Below are 19,562 nucleotides of genomic sequence, written 5' to 3'. Positions count from 1 at the left end.
TTCCCTGGTTGTCCTGTGGTTAGGGTTCCCAGCTTCCATTGCAGAGGGTACAAGTTTGATCCCTGCTCTGGAAACCAATATCCTGCAAGCTGCCAAAAAGAAAAAAAAAAAAAAATCCCTAGTTCTGTTTCAATGGTAAAGATTAGCCTGAAGCACTCAACCATCTGATCACCTGGAACCCAAGGGATGATGATGTTGACCTTTTTGACTCTCTTGACTTCAATCAGCTAATGTTTGGAACCTCAACCACCTAAGCCCTTACATGAAATATGCATGTACCCTTAGCTTAAACTTACCCAGTTTTGCAGTTTGGGGGCGACACTGGTGTGGGAAACACCAGGAAAGATCCCTGCTGTTATACTTACTTGCTGCAAGTAATAAATCCTTCCTTCTGCTCTTTGCCTTGGTGGTCTTTTGGCTTGACACCTACCAAGAGGCTTCAGCTAACAAGCTCTTCCCTTTCTGTGGACTTAGAATATTGCCCATAATGATCCTTTATTATATATTACCTTACACTAGTTTTCCATGAATATCTAGTTTATTTACCCAGATAATTTAAACTCCTAGAAGACTAGACCTGCCCTCTCTCCTCTCCACTGTGCTATTTACATAGCAAAGGCTTGAAAAATACAAAAGCAAAATTAACTTAGGTTTTCAATGCATCTTTACAACCACTTGAGTTCCTCATTATTACTATAAAATAATAGGAGCACAGAGAAACAGTCTGTTTGCAAATATGCACTATGAGGCCCATGCAGGTAGAATGACTTGTTGTTCAGTCGCTTAGTCATGTCTGACTCTTTGTGACCACATGGACTGCAGTACACCAGGCTTCTCTTTTACTGTCTCCTAGAGTTTGCTCAAACTCTTGTCCATTGAGTTGATGATGTCATCCAACCATCTCATCTTCTGTTGCCCCCTTCTCCTCCTGCCCTCAATCTTTCCCAGCATCAGGATCTTTTCCAGTGAGTCAGCTCTTCGCATCAGGTGGCCAAAGTATTGGAGCTTCAGCTCCAACATCAGTCCTTCCAATGACTATTCAGGGTTGATTTCCTTTAGGATTGACTGGTTTGATCTTGCTGTCCAAGGACCTCTCAAGAGTCTTCTCCAGCACCACAATTTGAAAGCATCAGTTCATCAGCATTCAGCCTTTTCTGTGGTCCAACTCTCATATCCATACTTGACTATTGGAAAAACCATAGTTTTGACTAGACAGACCTTTGTCGGCAAAGTAATGTCTCTGCTTTTTAATATGCTATCTAGGTTGGCCATAGCTTTTCTTCCAAGGAGCAAGCATCTTTTGATTTCATGGCTGCAGTGATCATCCACAGTGATTTTGGAGCTCAATAAAATAAAGTCTGTCACTGTTTCCATTGTTTCTCCATCTATCTCCCATGAAGTGAACCAGATGCCATGATCTTTGTTTTTTGAATGTTGTTTTGAGCCAGTTTTTTCACTGTCTTCTTTCACATTCATCAAGAGGCTCTTTAGTTCCTCTTCACTTTCTGCCATAAGGGTGGTGTCATCTGCATATCTGAGGTTATTGATATTTCTCCCATCAGTCTTGATTCCCCCTTGAGCTTCATCCATGTCGGCATTTCTCATGATGTACTCTTGCATATAAGTTAAATAAGCAGGGTGACAATATACAGCATTGATGTACTCCTTTCCCAATTGGTAACCAGTCTGTTGTTCCATGTCCGGTTCTAACTGTTGATTCTTGATCTGCATACAGGTTTCTCAGGAGGCAGGTAAGGTGGTCTGATATTCCCATCTCTTGAAGAATTTTTGACAGTTTGTTGTGATCTACACAGTCAAAGGCTTTAGTGTAGTCATTGAAGCAGAAGTAGATATTTTTCTGGAATTCTCTTGCTTTTTCTATGATTCAATAGATGTTGGCAATTTGATCTCTGGTTCCTCTGCCTTTTTTGAATCGAACTTGTACATCTGGAAATTTTGAGATCATGTACTGTTTGAAGCCTCACTTGAAGAATTTTGAGCATTACCTTGCTAGCATGTGAAATGAGTGCAATAGTTTGTGTAGTAGTTTGAACATTCTTTGGTAGAATGACTACTAAAGTCAGAAGAATGCAAAGAACCAAAGTCTTTTGCCCTCAAAGTCTAGTTCAGTTTCCTCTCAATCACAATACATTAGTACATTAATAATGAGAGTTATACCATCAGTTTGTTAACTTATGTAAACAGGAATATGAATGAGTTTGTTGAACATACCTGGATTGTTTTACATTTTTAGGCAGCTTGGATTAATTAGGAGAAAGTCAATTCCACCAGCAAATGGAAACCTAGGAAGAAGCAAATCTAGTAAGTAATGTGCCTCATTTCTTTACATTCTGTAGTCTTGCACTTTTAACACTGGTAATACATAAGGACACTCTGATCTTTTGCAGAACAGTTGTTTGACTACTTAATTGTCCTTGATTTTGAGTCCACATGTTGGAATGATGGGAAACACCACCGGAGTCAGGAAATAAGTAAGTCTGAACTTTACTGCCAATGGCCAAAGATCCCCTGGAGAAGGGCACAGCAACCCACTCCAGTATTCTTGCCTGGAAAATCCCATGGACAGAGGACCCTGGTGGACTACAGTCGTTGGACATGGCTGAAGCAACTTAGCACACAGCATGCTGCTGCTGCTGCTAAGTCGTTTCAGCCATGTCCAACTCTGTGCGACCCCATAGACGGCAGCCCACCAGGCTCCGCCATCCCTGGGATTCTCCAGGCAAGAGCACTGGAGTGGGTTGCCATTTCCTTTTCCATAGCACACAGCATATGCAATGCTAAATAAGAAAACAAAATGATCTGTGGATTGGTAATTTACTATGAAATCTGACTTGACAAAAAAGCCCCACAAACCTAACACCTAAGTGTGTCACCATATAAAAGAATTGTTTTGGTATTATATTCAAAATCTCAACTACATAGAAACTGATAAAAAAATACCTTTGCAAAAAGAACTATGTTTCAACTTTCATATGGTCTTCTAATTATGGAAATACATTCAAGAGTTTTAAATAGATATACCTGTAACTTTAATAGTTTGATTTATTCTTTGGCATAATTTTATATAACCATTACGTTGCACTGCTTTGGTCATTTTAATGTGCTTTCACTAAAACAATGATTGTTTAATAATACTATGTGAAGGTAATGTCAGTATATACTTAATTTAAAGTGATTACAGCATTAGTTTAACAATTATGTATTCAACTGTCAATTGATGATCCTTTCATATAGTTGAATTTCCAGCGGTATTACTGAACACATCAACTGGAGAGATTGAATCTGAGTTCCATGCTTACGTTCAGCCTCAGGAACATCCAATTCTTTCTGAATTTTGCATGGAACTGACAGGCATAAGGCAGGTATGCCCTCTCTTTTCCACTTCTCATCCTCCCATTACAACAAAACACAAGCAGGAAAGATGTAAATATTGAAATTCAGAAATCACTTTCAGAAAGAAAAGCTATATGCCATGTGGAATTAGATTCATTCACTGTTAGAAATACTGTCCCCTCCAGAAGCCCATTGGAATCTTTAAAAATCAGAAAAAATTGGACTTCTACGGTGGTCCAATGATTATGACTCTGCACGCCCACTGCAGAGGTTGTGGGGTTGATCCCTGGTTGAGAAATTAAGATTTCCCCATGGTACAGCCAAAAAAAAATTGGAAAGAATAGTGTTATGAAAATGTATATCAAATATATTTTATGGAAATTAAGTGATATCAAATTTCTGCCTATCAGATATCTTTATTGTATTTCTGTGTGATTTTAGATTAGTCAATGTAATTTTTCTAATCTTGCAGAATTCTAATTGTTGTATTATCTCTCTCCTGTGTGTTTAAACATCTTTTCACTAGATAAACTGCCAGTTAAAACCTCTTCTTCCTTGTTGTATATCCTCCTCATAGTGTCTAATTATTTGCACAATAATTATGGAATTCAGTTATTGAATTCAGATTATATGACTCTATTTAGGCTCAAGTTGATGAAGGAGTCCCTCTGAAGATTTGTTTATCTCAGTTCTGTAAATGGATTCAGAAGATTCAGCAACAGAAGAAAATTATTTTTGCTACTACAGTTTCAGATATTTCCACTGCTGAAGTAAAATTATGTGCGTTTGTTACTTGGTCAGGTAAAAAAAATAACTTATATTTAGCAATCATTAATGAGTAGCATTGGCACTAGGTAATTCTTTATCTGTAGTACAAATTATATTTGTTACCTTCCTGGGCCACAGAAAGAAATCTTAAATGTCTAGCATGATGTTAACCAACAAAAGTAATGTTATTCATATTTTTAAAATTTTAAACACCTTTAAAAGTTAAGCTCTAACTTTTAAGAATCTTTCTAGATTTCTCTATTCTCCTGAATCTGGGCAAAGACCAGTGAAAATTTTTTTATCATGGTATTTCTACAACTTTGATAAAAAGAATCCGTATCGCAATCTTTGCTTTTATACATTCACACTTCTAATGTAGACATCAAGGGAAAAAATGGGCCATTTAAAGTAGATCTTTTATATGCCCTGACAGAGCATTGCCATTAATAGTCATTGTTAACAGTGCTCTGTCATTGACAGCATAGCGTTGATAATTGTGTTTGGGTCTGTATGGTCAGGCCACTCAAGATGGCTGTTCTCTTGTTCTCTGTATACCCCTGCTTGACCTACACCCTACTCATATGACTGACCTCCCCTCTTAATACATACTTGCCCCTAGCCCCAGCTAGTGATTGTTCTAATCTTTAGATCTTTAGACCAGAATCTTTATCTCCACTGTGATAGCTTATCAAAGGGACATGAAGGGCTTTCTCCTCAGCTGCTTTCCCTGGTACCTGATGAACCAACTGATGTCAATTCCCGCTATAACTGGTAACACCTTGCCGAAGGCTGCTGCCATGTCCTGCCCACCATCTGCTTCACATGATGCAGTATGCTCCAAGACCTTGCTTCAGACATGTACAATCCCCCTGTTCATTAAACCCTTGATGTCTCTGTCACTGACTCTGGGCTCTTTTCTTTGGTCTTGAGGTTGGGCAAGTACAGTGCTTGCATGGCTTTGGGTTACAGCCCAACAGGGTCCCTGTAAGATGTTTGGTTTCTCAGTTACATTAATATTTTATAAAATGTTGAATGCAGATGATCTTTTCCATCTAAGCCTTGTAATGTGACACCTTACTCTTCTTTCTGAAATGTCAGTTTGTTTTACTGGGCTTTTAAGAAATCGTTTTGCAACTTAGTTACTGATCTAATTTCTTAATAGTAAGTTATGAATAATTGTTAAATATTAGGGCAACAAAATCTTACTCTGCTATTATATGTTGCATAGTATATAATATATACCATATGTTATATATACTCTATATAAAATATAGTATAGTGTATGTTGTTATGTATTATTCTAAGTCCTATTATTCTGTTTTATGTCGACTTTCAGCATTTTGTTTATAAATGGCACAAGTAAAAACCGTTAGCATCATTGACTTTGTTCTAATATTCTTGATGCAGACTGGGACTTGGGGGTTTGCCTGGAGTATGAATGTAAAAGAAAACAACTGTTAAAACCTGTGTTCCTTAATTCTTGGATTGATCTCAGAGTAACTTACAAGGTAAGGGGGCATGTTCATTTTCCTTCTATTGAAAAGTTATTAAACTTTATCCTACACATAGGCTTCCCTGATAGCTCAATTGGTGAAGAATCCACCTGCAATGCAGGGGACCCCGGTTTGATTCCTGGATCAGAAAGATCTGCTGAAAAAGGGATAGGCTAGCCACTCCAGTATTCTTGGGCTTCTCTTGTGGTTCAGCTGGTAAAGATCCACCTGCAATGCAGGAGACCTGGGTTAGATCCCTGGGTTGGGAGGATCCCCTGGAGAAGGGAAAGGCTACCCACTCCAGTATTCTGGCTTGGAGAATTCCAAGGACTGTATAGTCCATGGGGTCACAAAGAGTCAGACACGACTGAGCGACTTTCACTTCACACATGGGTATGGGTTTCTACAAACAAAATATTTTGTTTTGAAGCATCCATATAAATACTTTTCTTAAAGTATATAAAAACAACACAAAAATAAGCACATTTCAAATATAATAGAATAAAAATCATGAAAAGTAAATGGCTAAATGTATAGCCTTTCACATAGTAATTATATTTTAAGATATATTGTCTTTTATTTGACTAGATTTTCTATAGAAGAAAACCAAAAGGACTCAGTGGTGCCCTGCAGGAAGTGGGAATGCAATTCTTGGGACGAGAACATTTTGGTTAGTATGTCTTGAGATTAATTTTATTATGTAAGTCATTTTATTTTTATACAGTCTTTCATTTGCATCTCATTTTTCAATGATGTCACTAACAAAGAATATCCTCGGCCTGAAAAAAGCCCTAGTCTGTACATTCAGATTGTTTTCAAGATTTTCAAATTACCACTTCCTTAAACTATTGTAAGGTTTTATATAAGACTGTTACCTAGTGGATTTCTAATTTCTTAAAAAAAAAAAAATGAAAAGAATTAGCCATATCAAGTAGAGATTATAAACAAACGCCCAAATAATAGACTAGTGAAAAACCTGAACAAGACTATTAGATTATGCATAAAACATGGTCCCTACAGAATGTTGGTCATATTTTTTATATATATTTTAGTTTTATTCAAGTGTAGTTGATTGACAATGTTGTGTTCATTTCAGGTGTACAGTACATACATATACATGTATTCTTTTTTAGATTCTTTTCTCATTTGAGTTATCATAGAATATTAATTAGAATTTCTTGAGCTATACAGTAGGTCCTTGTTGGTTATCTGTCTTATATAAGGTAGTGTGTGTATGTTCACACTACTTCTGATTTATACCTCACCCCTTTTTCCACTCATATCTGAAAGTCTGTTTTTGTTTTATAAATAAATTCATTTATATCTTTTTTAAAAATCAGATTCCACACATAAGTGATATCACATTTATCTTTTTCTATCTGATATACTTCACGTAGTATGATAATCTTTAGGTTAGTCCATGTGACTGCAATTGGCATTATTTCATTCCTTTTTATGGATGAGTAATGTTCAATTGTATATATGTGCCACATCTTCTATATCCATTCTTCTGCTGATGAACATTTAAATTGCTTCCATGTCTTGGCTATTATAAACAGTGCTGCAGTGAACATTGGGGTGCATAGATCTTTAGATTATGGTCTTCCCTGAATATATGCCCAGGAGTGGGAATGCTGGATCATAATAGTAGTTCTATTTTTAGTTTTTTAAAGAATCTGCATACTGTTCTGTAGTGGTTGTACCAATTTACATTCCTACTGACAATGTAGGAGGGCTCCCTTTTCTCCACAGCCTCTCCAGCATTTATTGATTGTAGACTTTTTGATGATGGCAATTCTGACTGAGGTGATACCTCACTGTAGCTTTGATTTGCAATTCTCTGATAATTAGTGATGTTGAACATCTTTTCATGTGCTTTTGGCCATCTGTATGTCTTTGGAGAAATGTTTGTTTGGGTCTTCTGTCCATTTTTCAATTGGGTGATTTGCTTTTTTTTTAGCATAGAGCTGCATGAGCTGATTATTTTGTTTGTTTATTTTGAAGATTAATCCCTTGCTTGTTGCTTCATTTGCACATATTTTCTCTGATTCTGTGAGTTGTCTTTTCATTTTCTTTATTGTTTTCTTTGCTATGCAAAAGCATTTAAATTTAATTGGGTCCCAATTGTTTATTTTTATTTTCATTTTCATTACTCTAACAGGTAGATCAAAATAAATACTGCTGTGATTTATGTCAGAAAATGTTCTGCCTGCATTTCCCTCTAAGAGTTTTATGGTGTCTGGGCTTACGTTTAGGTCTTTGATCCATTTTGAGTTTATTTTTGTGTATGTTGTTAGAGAGTGTTCTAATTTGGCTCTTTTACATGTAGCTGTCCAGTTTTCCCAGCATCACTTATTGAAGAGACTGTTTTTTCTCCATTGTATATTCTTGCGTCCTCCATCATAGATTAATTGACCATAGGTATATGAATTTATCTCTGGGTTTTCTATCTTGTTTCCTTGATTTATATATCTGTTTTTGTGCCAGTATAATACTATTTTGATTACTATAGCTTTGTAGTATAGTCTGAAGTCAGGGAGCCTGCTTCCCCTAGCTATGTTTTTTTGTTTTTTTTAATCAAGATTGCTTTGGCGATTCTGGGTCTTTCATGTTTCCCTACAAATTGTAAGTTTTTTTGTTCTAATTCTGTGAAAAATGCCACTTATAATTTGGTAGGAATTGCATTGAATTTGTATATTGCTTTGGATAGTATAGTTACTTCACAATATTGGTTCTTCCAGTCCAAGAATACAGTATATCTTTCCATCTCTTTGTGTTATCTTTGATTTCTTTCATCAGTATCATAAGATATGCTGTATTTCATATAACATTGTGGAGTGTTCTGAGTATAGGCCTTTTGTCTCCTGAAGTAGGTTTATTCCTAGGTATTTTATTCTTTTTGATGCAATGGTGAATGAAGTTGTTTCTTTAATTTCTCTTTATGCTCTTTCATTGTTGGTATATAAGAATGCAAGATTTCTGTGTGTTGATTTTATATCTTGAAATTTTACCAGATTCGTTGATAACTCTAGTAGTCTTCTGGTAGCATCTTTAGTATTTTCTATGACTAGTATCATGTCATTAGCATCCAGTATCAATTTTACTTCTTTTCCAATTTGGATTCCTTTTATTTGGTTTTTTTCTTTTCTGATTGCCATGGCTAGGACTTCTAAAACTATGTTGAATAAAAATGGTGAGAGTGGACATCCCTGCCTTGTTCCTGATCTTAGAGGGAATGCTTTCAGCTTTTCCCCATAGAGAATGATGTTAGCTGTGGGTTTGTGTTATATGGCCTTTATTATTTTAAGGTAAATTCTCTCTATTCCCACTTTCTTTAGAGCTTTTATCATAAATGGGTGTTGAATTTTTGTCAAAATCTTTTTCTGCATCTATTGAGATAATCATGTGGTTTTATTTTTTGGTCTTTTTCTTTTAGAGTATAGTTGATTAACAGTGTTATTAGTTTCAGGTATACAGCAAAGTGATTCAGCTATATACATATACATGTATCTATTCTTTTTCAAATCCTTTTCCCATTTAGGTTGTTACATAATATTGAGCTGAGTTCCCTGTGCTGTACAGTGGTTCCTTGCTGATTATCCTTTTTTAAAAAAATAATTTTTTAAATTTATTTGGCTATACTGGGTCTTAGCTGTGGCACATGAGGTCTTTGGTCTTTGTCGCAGCATGCAGAATCTTTAGTTACCAGCATGCAGAATGTAGTTCCCTAACCAGGGATTGAACCCCAGCCTCCTACAGAGTGTTAGCCACTGAACTACCAGGGAAGTCCACATCCATTTTATTTTTGTTTTAATTTTTATTGTTCTTTTTTTTTTAACTTTTATTTTGTATTGGAGTATAGCCAACTAACAGACTATGTTCTGATAGTTTCAGGTGAATAGTGAAGAGACTCAGCCATACGTGTAAATGTATCCATTCTCCCCAAACTCCCCTTCCACCCAGGCTGCCACATAACACTGAGCAGTGTTCCATGTGCTATACAGTAGGTCTGTGTTGGTTATCCATTTTAAATGTAGCAGAATGTATCTGTCAATCCCAAACTCCTAACTGTGGCTCCCCCCACCACTCCCCATTACCATAAATTCTTTCTCTAAGTCTCTGAGTCTGTTACTCTTGTAAATAAGTTCATTTGTATATATAGATAGATAAATTCTACATGTAGGTGATACAGGATATTTCTCTGTCTGACTTACTTCAGTCACTGTGACCATCTGAAAGTCCATCCATGTTGTGGCAAAGGCATTATTTCATTCTTTTTAATGACTGGGTAATATTCCATTGGGCTTCCCTCATGCCTCAATGGTAAAGAATCTGCCTGCAATGCAGATATGAGTTTGATCCCTATGTTAGGAAGATTCCCTGGAGAAGGAAATGACAACCCACAGCAATACTCTTGCCTGGGAATCCCTGGTGAGCTACAGCCCATTGGGCCACAAAAGAGTCAGACATGACTTAGTGACTATAACTACTACAAACAATATTCTGTTGTATATATGTACCACTTCTTTATTCATTGTTCTGTCAATGGGCACTTAGATTGTTTCGATGTCTTGGCTATTGTAAACAGCACTGCAGTGAGCATTGAGGTGCATGTATCCTTTCGGGCTATGTTTTTCTCCAGATACATGCCCAGGAGTGGGATTTCAGGATCATATGGTAGCTCTGTTTTTAGTTTCTTCAGGAACTTACATATGTTTTCCATAGTGGCTCTATCAATTTACATTCCCACCAACAATGTAGGAGGGTTTCCTCTTCACACCCTCTCCAGCATTTACTGTTTGTGAATTTTTTTGTGATAGCCATTCTGACTGGTGTGAGGTGAGGGATCTCTAGTTTTAATGTGCATTTCTCTGATAATTAGTGATGTTGAATATCTTTTATGTGCTTCTCAGCCATCTGTATGTTTTTGGAGAAATGTCTATTTAGGTCTTCTGCCCATTTTTTGATTGGGTTGTTTATTTTGATGATATTTAGCTGCATGAACTGTTTGTAAATTTTGGAGACTGATACCTTGTCTGTCACATCATCTGCAAATATTTTCTACCATTCTGTGCATTGTCTTTTCATTTTGTTTATGGTTTCCTTTGCTGTGCAAAAGCTTTTGAATTTAATTAGATCCTATTTATTTCTTTTGTTTTTATTTCCATTACTCTGAAACAGATAAAAAAAGATATTGCTGTGATTTATGTCAAAGAGTGCTGTGTGTTTTTCTCTAAGAATTTTATAGTGCCCAGTCTCACATCTATGTCTTTAACTCATTTTGAGCTTATCTTTATGTATGATGTTGAAGAATGATACCTAGAGACAAAAAGAAAGCACAGTGATCTTGAACGTATGGGCTAGAGCCAAAGAAGTTCTAAGGGAAGTTTGTAGCAATACAGTCTTACTTCAAGAAACAAGAAAGCCTCAAACAACCTATCCCTACACCTAAAGCTACTAGAGAAAGAAGAACAAACAAAATCTAAAGTTAATAGAAGGAAATAAATCATGAAGATCAGAAATAAATGAAATAGAAACAAAGAAAACGATAGCAAAGATCAGTGAACCTAAAAGCTGGTTCTTTGAAAAGATAAAATTGAGAAACCTTTAGCCTGACTCATCCAGAAAAAAAAAGGGAGAGGACTCAAATCAACAAAATTAGAAATCAAAAAAGAAAAGCTGACATCACACAAGTACAAAGGATCACAAAAGACTACTACCAGTCACTCTGTGGCAATAAAATGGACATCCTGGAAGAAATGAACAAATTCCTAGAAAGGTACCAGTAAGAAATAGAAAATAATTATGAACAGACCAATCCCAAGTACTGAAATCAAGACTGATTAAAAAACTCCCAACAAACAAAAGTTCAGGACCAGATGACTAAATGTGAGAAATCTTTCATTGGTGAGGCTGCCACAGCTTTCCACAAGACCATTTTTTATGATGAAAATTAGTGGATGATCATAAAACCAACTGTATGTTCCAATTTCTGCTTAGGTGGTATGTATTTCTTTACATAGGTACCACTAAATTCAGTCTTTGATATCTGTTTCCTCAGGGTTGGATGATTCTCGGAATACTGCCCTTCTTGCTTGGAAGATGATCAGGGATGGTTGCTTAATGAAGATTACAAGGTCTTTGAACAAGGTTAGTGGTGTCTTGCCTCTTTATTCTGTTATTTCAAACTCCAGAAGTAATCATAGGCTAACTGAAATGTTGATGTTATGTATGCTGTCATTTATAGATCAATCAGTGCTGACGTTTTTCTTTTTTGTCATCTCATATAATGTATACTAAAGAAATTATGAATGCAGAGTTTCTAAAGTTGTTGGTTTTGTCTGTGGAATCATAGGTTTCCACTAAGAGGAATCCTAACATTTTCACCAGAAATTTGAATACGGATCAAGTTAAAGAAACATCAGCCTGTACCAATAACACTCAGGATCCCAGCATATATGGTAGGGAGCCTAAAAATTCAATAAAATCTTACAAGAAAATTCAAATGAAGTCTGTTGGTGTGAATTCTCCTATAAAGGATCAGTTACAACAAAAGGACAGCATAAAAGCAGGTCTTTGCAATGTCAGAAGCTGTTTCTCTCTCTTTAATGCTACTAAGTCCTGGACTTCTCTGGGGCAGCTGCAGTCTTCCAGCTGGAATACACCTATGCAGAAGCAAATAAACCAACATCTTGCATTTAATATCAATTCTAAGACTTCAACAGTTGATTCAGAACTGGTACCTGTTTCAACTACCATTTCATCTTTTAATGATGTTTCTGATATGGAAGTCAGTTCTGCCCTTGACTGTTTACCTATGTTGGCTGATTGGGAGGATGTAGCTTTACTGCCAGCATCTCAGCCCGAGCAAAATATATATTGTATACCTCCCATTAGTGACTCAAATGTAGACACTTCACTTAATTCTGGAGAAAGAGTAATGGTTTTAGAAGAATCTGAAATGTTAAGTCATAAAAACTTTGGAGGCACAGAAGAAACTCCTCAAAAATCTGTTACCTCTAAGTCTATTGTATATAAGAGTCCCCATACCACTATTTATAATATAAAGGAAGCCAAAGATCCAGGTTCAGATACTTTTGGCTTTAAATTACCTGAATGTAAATCAAGTAATCTCAACAGTGTTAATTCCAATGTGTCTCATCCTTTAGTTTTGGGGAAACATCCTCTTTGTTTAGATGATAGTAAAAGGAATCCATCCAGTCCTCCACTTTTCCCACCAGCAAAAAAACAGACTTTCACTATTCATGAAGAAAAGCCTGCATCATCTAATGACTCCCCAGGAGCAATTTCTTCCTGGAAGATTCTCCCTTCTGTCTTAACTTCTACAGTTAATCTGCAAGAGCCTTGGAAGAGTGGAAAAATAACACCTCCTTTATGCAAGTGTGGGCGAAGATCTAAGAGACTTACTGTTTCTAATAATGGACCAAACCATGGAAAAGTCTTCTATTGTTGTCCTGTTGGGAAGTACCAAGAAAAGAGAAAATGCTGTGGTTACTTCAAGTGGGAACAAACACTTCAAAAGGAAAGAGCGAACAGTATAGTTCTATCTCATTCCCCAGGAGGACTCACTTTTAGTTCTCTAGAAACAAACCTTATTTGTGACAGAAATGTAAATTTTTCTACTAAAAATTCACTGAGACTCAGACCTTCAATGAGAAATTGACCTTTTTTATGTCTAAACTATGTTTTTACTTCAGTATGACTTTTAGTGCAGTAAAAAATATGTATAGGGCTACATGTTGTGAGGACTTTGCATATCTGAGCTCTGTAAGCTACTCTGGGGCTATTCAGCACATTCACACACACACACACTGAAAATAGAAAACAATAATATCACAGCCTTCTAATTTCATACACCAGTTATCTAATTTGTCTTCTCTCCATGTATGAATCCTGATTGTCCCCTGAATTTCCACACATGAGTATGCTGATAATGTCTTATACTATTTTATTTATATTTCATATATTAACTGTTACCAAACTTATCATACTTTTTTGAAGAACCACAAATTAAATACTTGGTAAACTGTATTTATTAGATTAAATATAATAGCAATATTAATACATGATATCCTATTTCTTTATATTGAATTATAATTGTCATACAATATTATATCAGTTTCAGGTGTACAATATATGATATCCTTTTACACTTAGACCTTGAAATGAATTTTAAATTGTTTTTAAATTGTTTGAATAACAGTGTGACCAATAAAAAATCCCTAGACTATTTTCAGGTAGATACTTGTACTTTGAGAATTACGATAATCTATTATTTAAGACTTTTCTAAAAACTTTATAACTTGTTTCATTTTATTTCAACCCTTAAAAATTTGTTCTGATTTATAGTCAGTGTATTGGTAGAATTACTCAACTAAGATCTGAAATGCAACATGTCAGAGATTTAGTTCAGAAATTGCTTCTACACTATGTGTTTAAAAATTCCTCAACAACTGGTGGTATTCTTTTTATATTACCAATTATAAAAACATTGACACTGATGCAGAGGAATTTATTGAATGTTTTATTTCAGAATCCAGCCTATGAGATTATAACCACAGGATATTTTAAATCAATTAGTTTATAAGCATACTATCACATTTTTTTACCACCTTTTCATAATCTTTGATTTTACAGAGTCTTATTTTATAGAGACCATCATAATTAATGGAATAGACTTAAGTTGTTTCCCATTCTTTCTTCCTCAGTTCATTTCTTTTTATCTTCCCACTAATAGTCTTTGGCAGCTCTTGAATAAATTCTACCTGTAGATATCCAAGGGAAGAAAATTAGGCCAAAAGTTTTCATCTTTAGACAAAGTCAATTATATAACAGTTCCATTATGAACTCTAGGTGAAAGAATCAGGACACCAATTGGGGGGTTTTTTGGTAACAGCCAAAAAAGGGAGAAGGGATATTGTTGAGGATATTTTTTTGATATTTAGTATTTACTATAAGTCCAGTAAGCCAAATGACCCTACAAATTAGGTTAAGAGTTTCATTTTAATCTCAAAGATTCTGTTTCTTATCCATGTCATTAGTTCAGTTTCAAGTGTTTGGTATAGCACATTTCAAGAGAATGTTCATTAAAATGGAAAAAGTAAACAGCTGAAAATTTCCGGAATACTAAGCAATCACTGTTCTTAATTAGAGTACCTACCTTTCTGGGATATTTGTAAGGTGCTGTATTTCTTTTTACATGCTCCTGAATCTCCTTTTTTAGTTGTTCTTGATCATGTGACTTGTAATCAGGATTCAGAACAATAAAAGCCTTTACTACCTAAAATAAATATTTGAATGATGAGTTGTATATTTTTATGTTTCAATGTATCTTTCTCTTAACTTGGGAATCTAAATAAATACCTCATGTGGTGAGCCAAAATGTTTATTAGGGTCTGATCTCAGCTTTATGCTCTTAAGCCAGCCAGTTGACTCCCACACCTAGATTTTATATCTAATGTGTGCGTGTGTGCTCAGTTGCTCAGTCATCTCCAACTCTGACTCCATGGACTGTAGCCTGCCAGGCTCCTCTGTCCATGGAATTTTCCAGACAAGAATACTGGAGCAGGTTGCCATTTCCTACTCCAGGGGATCTTAATACAACAGAGCTTTTGGAACCCCTACTTTGATTTTGATCTATACTTGAACTGTCTCATCTCACTGCATCTTAAACTACTTTCTGACCTGTTTCTGATCATTTCTGGTCTTGACTTCTTGCCTCATCTGTTATCCCCTTCAAAAAATTTTCTTTTGGAAACTTGGTAGTGAACTAAGCACAGTCTTTTATAAAACAACACATCCTGATCTAGTCTAGGTCACCACCCTCAGTATGGTCCTAATAAACAGTCTTCTCACTGGGTTTGCCATATCCTTGTTAAAAGAAACAGTTCACTGAGACTGTCCACTCTTTATTCCATACTGTTGATGCAAGGCAGTTGTGTATGTGTGTCTATGCATGTATATCATTTTATTCTATTCATTATTTGACATTTCATAAAATTTATTTGTATTTATGCTTGTTCTATTGCTTATCAACATGTTTATGAATTAAAAAATTTCATCCTTGCTATAAGTGAATTGTGCAGAGGCAAGTTATTTTAAGAACTAGTGTTTGTAATTACTGGTTTGCATATTGATTACTCATGCACCTTGGATAAAATCTAACTTATCTTTATAGAATTCTTTATAGACCATGACAGAAAATGATAAATTAAGAAAGAACAATCTAACATGGTTAAGGGCATGAACTCTGAAGTACACAACCTGGATTTGAGTCACATTTTGCCTGTAATCTCAGGCAAGTTAGGACACATCTCTGCCTCAATTTCCTTCTCTGTGAAAGGAGTTTATGAGGATTAAGTAAATCAACACGGGTATAGGGCTTATAACAATACCTGGAACATACATACTAAGTCATTAAAAATATTAGGTATTAGTTGTAGTAATTTCTTTTGCACAGAATTTCAGAGAAACTTTGAAGCCCACTTACAGATTTTAGGTTAAAGAAATCTTATACTTCTACAACTAATACCAAATATTTTTAATGACTTAATATGTTCTGAGTATTGTTATAAGTCCTATACCTATGTTAACTTATTTAATCCTCACAAACTTTTTTTAAAGAAATTAAAAATCATTTTTAATTTTATTCTCCAGAGAAAACCAGCAAAGTGGTGTGAATTATTTCTATTTTTCCTAAGACATTTATACTTAAAAATGGAACCCTGCTGTACATTACAACTTTGTATCCTTCTCTTTTTGTAATTTTTTTGTTGAAGTATAGTTGATTAACTGTTTTATTAGTTTCAGATGTACAGCAAAGTGATTCAGATATAGATAAGATATTGCTTTTTTCAGATTTCTTTTCCCTTATAGATTTATTACAAAATATGGAGTGTAATTCCCCTCACAGAATCCTTTTACAGAGGAGGAAATGACTGATGTTAGGGGAGAGACTCATTCCACCTACTGATGGAATTCAGAGCAAAGGGACAAACTTCAATAATGACTGAATCTTTTCCCTACTTGCATTACTGGAATGTGGAATATTATTGACCATGCCTGGCAAAAAGGACCTGAAGAGTGGCATGGAATCTTTAAACCCAGACTACCATGTGATCAGCCCCAACAGAAGTAAGCTTTCAGGACTTCTGTCTTGTTTATTATTTCCTGAAGCCTCTACTTACTGACCGACCCAACTTGCTTCTGGTTACTTAGTTCCTATCTCTGACCTTGTTCCTAGTCCTGATATCTGATGCCAGCCTATCCTCAGCTACACTAGGGGCCATGTTAATTTCCAGATCTGAGTAACAACTTGAACCTACCTAATTAGCTTCTGACTTCCCTGGTGGCTCAGATGATAAAGCGTCTGTTTACAATGCCGGAGACCTGGGTTCGATCCCTGGGTAGGGAAGATCTCCTGGAGAAGGAAATAACAACCCACTCCAGTATTCTTGCCTGGAAAATTCCATGGATGGAGGAGCCTGGTAGGCTACAGCCCATGGGGTCGCTTCTGGTGTGAACCTGGGTTGTTGGCATTCACACTGTCTTTGCCCCAATACTCCATGGAAAGGATTAAAATTCTTTATATTGTGTATATTTTCAATCTCATTCTGTAGCAGTTCATTCTGATTAGCATATTTCTATCTGACTAGCATATTTAATAATGAGTCTCTAAGTTACATAATTAGTGAATGAATCATTTAGGCAATTCTGTTTCAATGAACTACTGTTTAAAAGTATGTGTTAGACTGCCAACAAACTAAGGTAGAGATGAATCAGTTACCTCTCCTCTGATGGGATCTGGACTGCTGACAACAGCTGACTCTGCAACTGCAGGATGTTCAATCAGGGCACTTTCTACCTCAAACGGACCAATTCGGTAACTGGGAAATAAAACATAAGGCAGGAATTTATAAAGGTGAGCAAAAAGTTCACTCCAAACTACTAACAAGCAGAACACAGACATATCCACAGATGAAAATTACCCAGAAGATAATATGATATCATCTGCTCTTGAAACAAACCAGAAATATCCATCCTCATCCATATAGCCCCTGTCCCCAGTGATGTAGAAATTGCCTCGTAGAGTTGAAGCTGTTTTTGTAGGATTATCCTGTAAAACAAGTAATAATTTTATTTTGAATGTTATTCTTTGATCCAGTTGGATTTTTAAATATTTAAGGAGAAAAAAAATTTTGGTGTTTTTAAGAATTCTTAGAATGAAGAGGAGCTAACATGAGAAATAGAGATGGAAGTCTAACATTGAGCCAGCCCAATATCAGAAAGGTAAACTATAACTACAAAGACTAGTCATGCTGGGAAGTTTTTTAGATTGGTCACAAAATAAATATTGCAGGAACTTAGAGGAGTAGGCTAAATAAGTCTTTTGCTAATTGGTTAATATCTCAACACTCATAGGAAAAAAGAGAAGTCAATACACAGAGTTAAAGTACCAATACCTAATAAGTCAAAGAACAGGGTTTTATTGTGTGTTTGTTATGTATTTGGTTTGGCTTACACAAAAATAGAAAATTGATTCTGTAAATCTGGCAGGAAGCAAAAGAGTATTGTTACGTTATGTAAAATTTACTGACAGAACCTGGGCCTTTGATTATATTGGTGTAAACTTTTCTCTAATTTGTATATTGTAATTAGAGATGAAAGTATGTTTGCAAACAGTGAGGAGTTTGGTTTTACTTAAGTCCAGTGCCCCATTCTTTGTTTCTCTCACTCTTTCCATGAAGGGAGACCACTAATCAGATTTCAGGAAAATTATTGGGGGTTGATTTACAGTGGAGTGGATTAATGATGTTAAGAGGGCAGTCTTCTTTCTAGGGCCCCCTTCCTTTTACTTTCATGGGCTTGGAGCAGTGATCTTGCCTGGGGGGACCAGCATGCCCTTCTTTCATAAGCATTTGGGTGTTTCTTCAGTTCCCAGTCTGAGGGATTACTGTTCAGGACAACGAATCTCTCAAGAAAAGGCCAAATAGCTATCCTAGTTGTATTTTGTGGCAAATAGGGATAGTTACCAGGCACTTCTGAGAAATAAATAGGAAATGAGATGCTATTTAGTAATAAGTCTCTTACTATATAATGGGTAAAAAGGCCAACTGGTCTGTTAGGTTGAACTCGAATGCCAATATCTCCTTCTTTTCCAGGTGGTAGAACATTGCCATTTACATCTAAAATCTAGGATGAAACAGAGTAATTTATTTAAGGAAATTTTTATTTAATGCCACATCTGAAATCTTTGCATTGCATTTTTTGTTTCTGTTTTGCCATTTAAGAATGCAGACTTCAGAAAAATTTTAAGTTTAAAAAATTAAGCAAAATTAAAATTAAAAACTTTAAGTTCCTAAGAGAAATATAGTTATTTAAATTCTTATTGTAAATTACATTGTAAAATACAGGTTAGCAAAATGTGACAGAATAAAATTTTTCTTTAATTCTATCATCCAGCAATAATCACATTCTAGTAATATCCTTTGAGATGATATAGACAGAAAAAAATAGGATCACTTTATAATATAGTGTTTTGCAACCCGCTTTTATCATTTGTCATATATCTTAGTGTCTTTTTCTTTCATAAGTATTTCATTACTGGTTTTCCAACTTTGTGAAACAAACAAAATCTTACCTCAGAAGCCAAATGTGAGTTATCAGGAAAAGGGGACTGTTTTGTGGCTGAGACAGTGGTGGGTAAGCTGAAGCCTTGCTCTCTTATCCCCTCATGTTCTCTGAAGTACCTAATAGTAGCTGGCATTTATTTAAGCACTTACCACATCCTACATAATAAATTTTAATGCTCTGTTTCGTTAGAACGGATAGACATGTGCTATCTTCTTTCGTCCTTAGACAACCCTATCTGGTTAGGAGTATCATTATGCTCATTTTACATGTAAGGAAACAGAGGCAGAGAGTTGT

General features: G+C 35.6%; 2 protein-coding genes across 9 annotated transcripts in view; one reads left to right on the top strand and one right to left on the bottom strand.

Annotated features, from left to right (window-relative positions):
- The window catches only part of ERI2 (ERI1 exoribonuclease family member 2), a 51,030-nt gene that overhangs the window by 2,115 nt on the left and 29,353 nt on the right, over positions 1 to 19,562 (top strand). For 2 of the 6 annotated variants that reach the window (XM_043456006.1, XM_043456005.1), the window contains exons 2-8: positions 2,255 to 2,322; positions 2,409 to 2,492; positions 3,256 to 3,383; positions 3,999 to 4,155; positions 5,530 to 5,630; positions 6,204 to 6,285; positions 11,677 to 11,765. In XM_043456006.1, the coding sequence (XP_043311941.1) occupies positions 2,255 to 2,322; positions 2,409 to 2,492; positions 3,256 to 3,383; positions 3,999 to 4,155; positions 5,530 to 5,630; positions 6,204 to 6,285; positions 11,677 to 11,765 (709 nt within the window). Of the gene's footprint in view, positions 1 to 2,254; positions 2,323 to 2,408; positions 2,493 to 3,255; positions 3,384 to 3,998; positions 4,156 to 5,529; positions 5,631 to 6,203; positions 6,286 to 11,676; positions 11,766 to 11,970; positions 13,916 to 19,562 lie in introns of those variants that run through there. The other 4 variants (XM_043456002.1, XM_043456001.1, XM_043456004.1 and 1 more) reach the window with 4 other exon arrangements.
- ACSM3 (acyl-CoA synthetase medium chain family member 3) overlaps positions 14,140 to 19,562 on the bottom strand; it is an 82,287-nt gene continuing 76,864 nt past the window's right edge. For 2 of the 3 annotated variants that reach the window (XM_043456008.1, XM_043456007.1), the window contains exons 10-14: positions 18,726 to 18,827; positions 17,624 to 17,751; positions 17,422 to 17,521; positions 14,797 to 14,916; positions 14,140 to 14,401 (exon numbers count right to left, since the gene is read on the bottom strand). In XM_043456008.1, the coding sequence (XP_043311943.1) occupies positions 14,315 to 14,401; positions 14,797 to 14,916; positions 17,422 to 17,521; positions 17,624 to 17,751; positions 18,726 to 18,827 (537 nt within the window). In that variant the 3' untranslated portion in view covers positions 14,140 to 14,314. The remainder of the gene's footprint in view (positions 14,402 to 14,796; positions 14,917 to 17,421; positions 17,522 to 17,623; positions 17,752 to 18,725; positions 18,828 to 19,562) is intronic. The other variant, XM_043456010.1, reaches the window with a different exon arrangement.

This window comes from Cervus canadensis, chromosome 32 (genome assembly GCF_019320065.1).
Source record: "Cervus canadensis isolate Bull #8, Minnesota chromosome 32, ASM1932006v1, whole genome shotgun sequence".
Lineage (NCBI taxonomy): Eukaryota > Metazoa > Chordata > Mammalia > Artiodactyla > Cervidae > Cervus > Cervus canadensis.
This window is presented reverse-complemented; position numbering and strand designations above follow the sequence as displayed.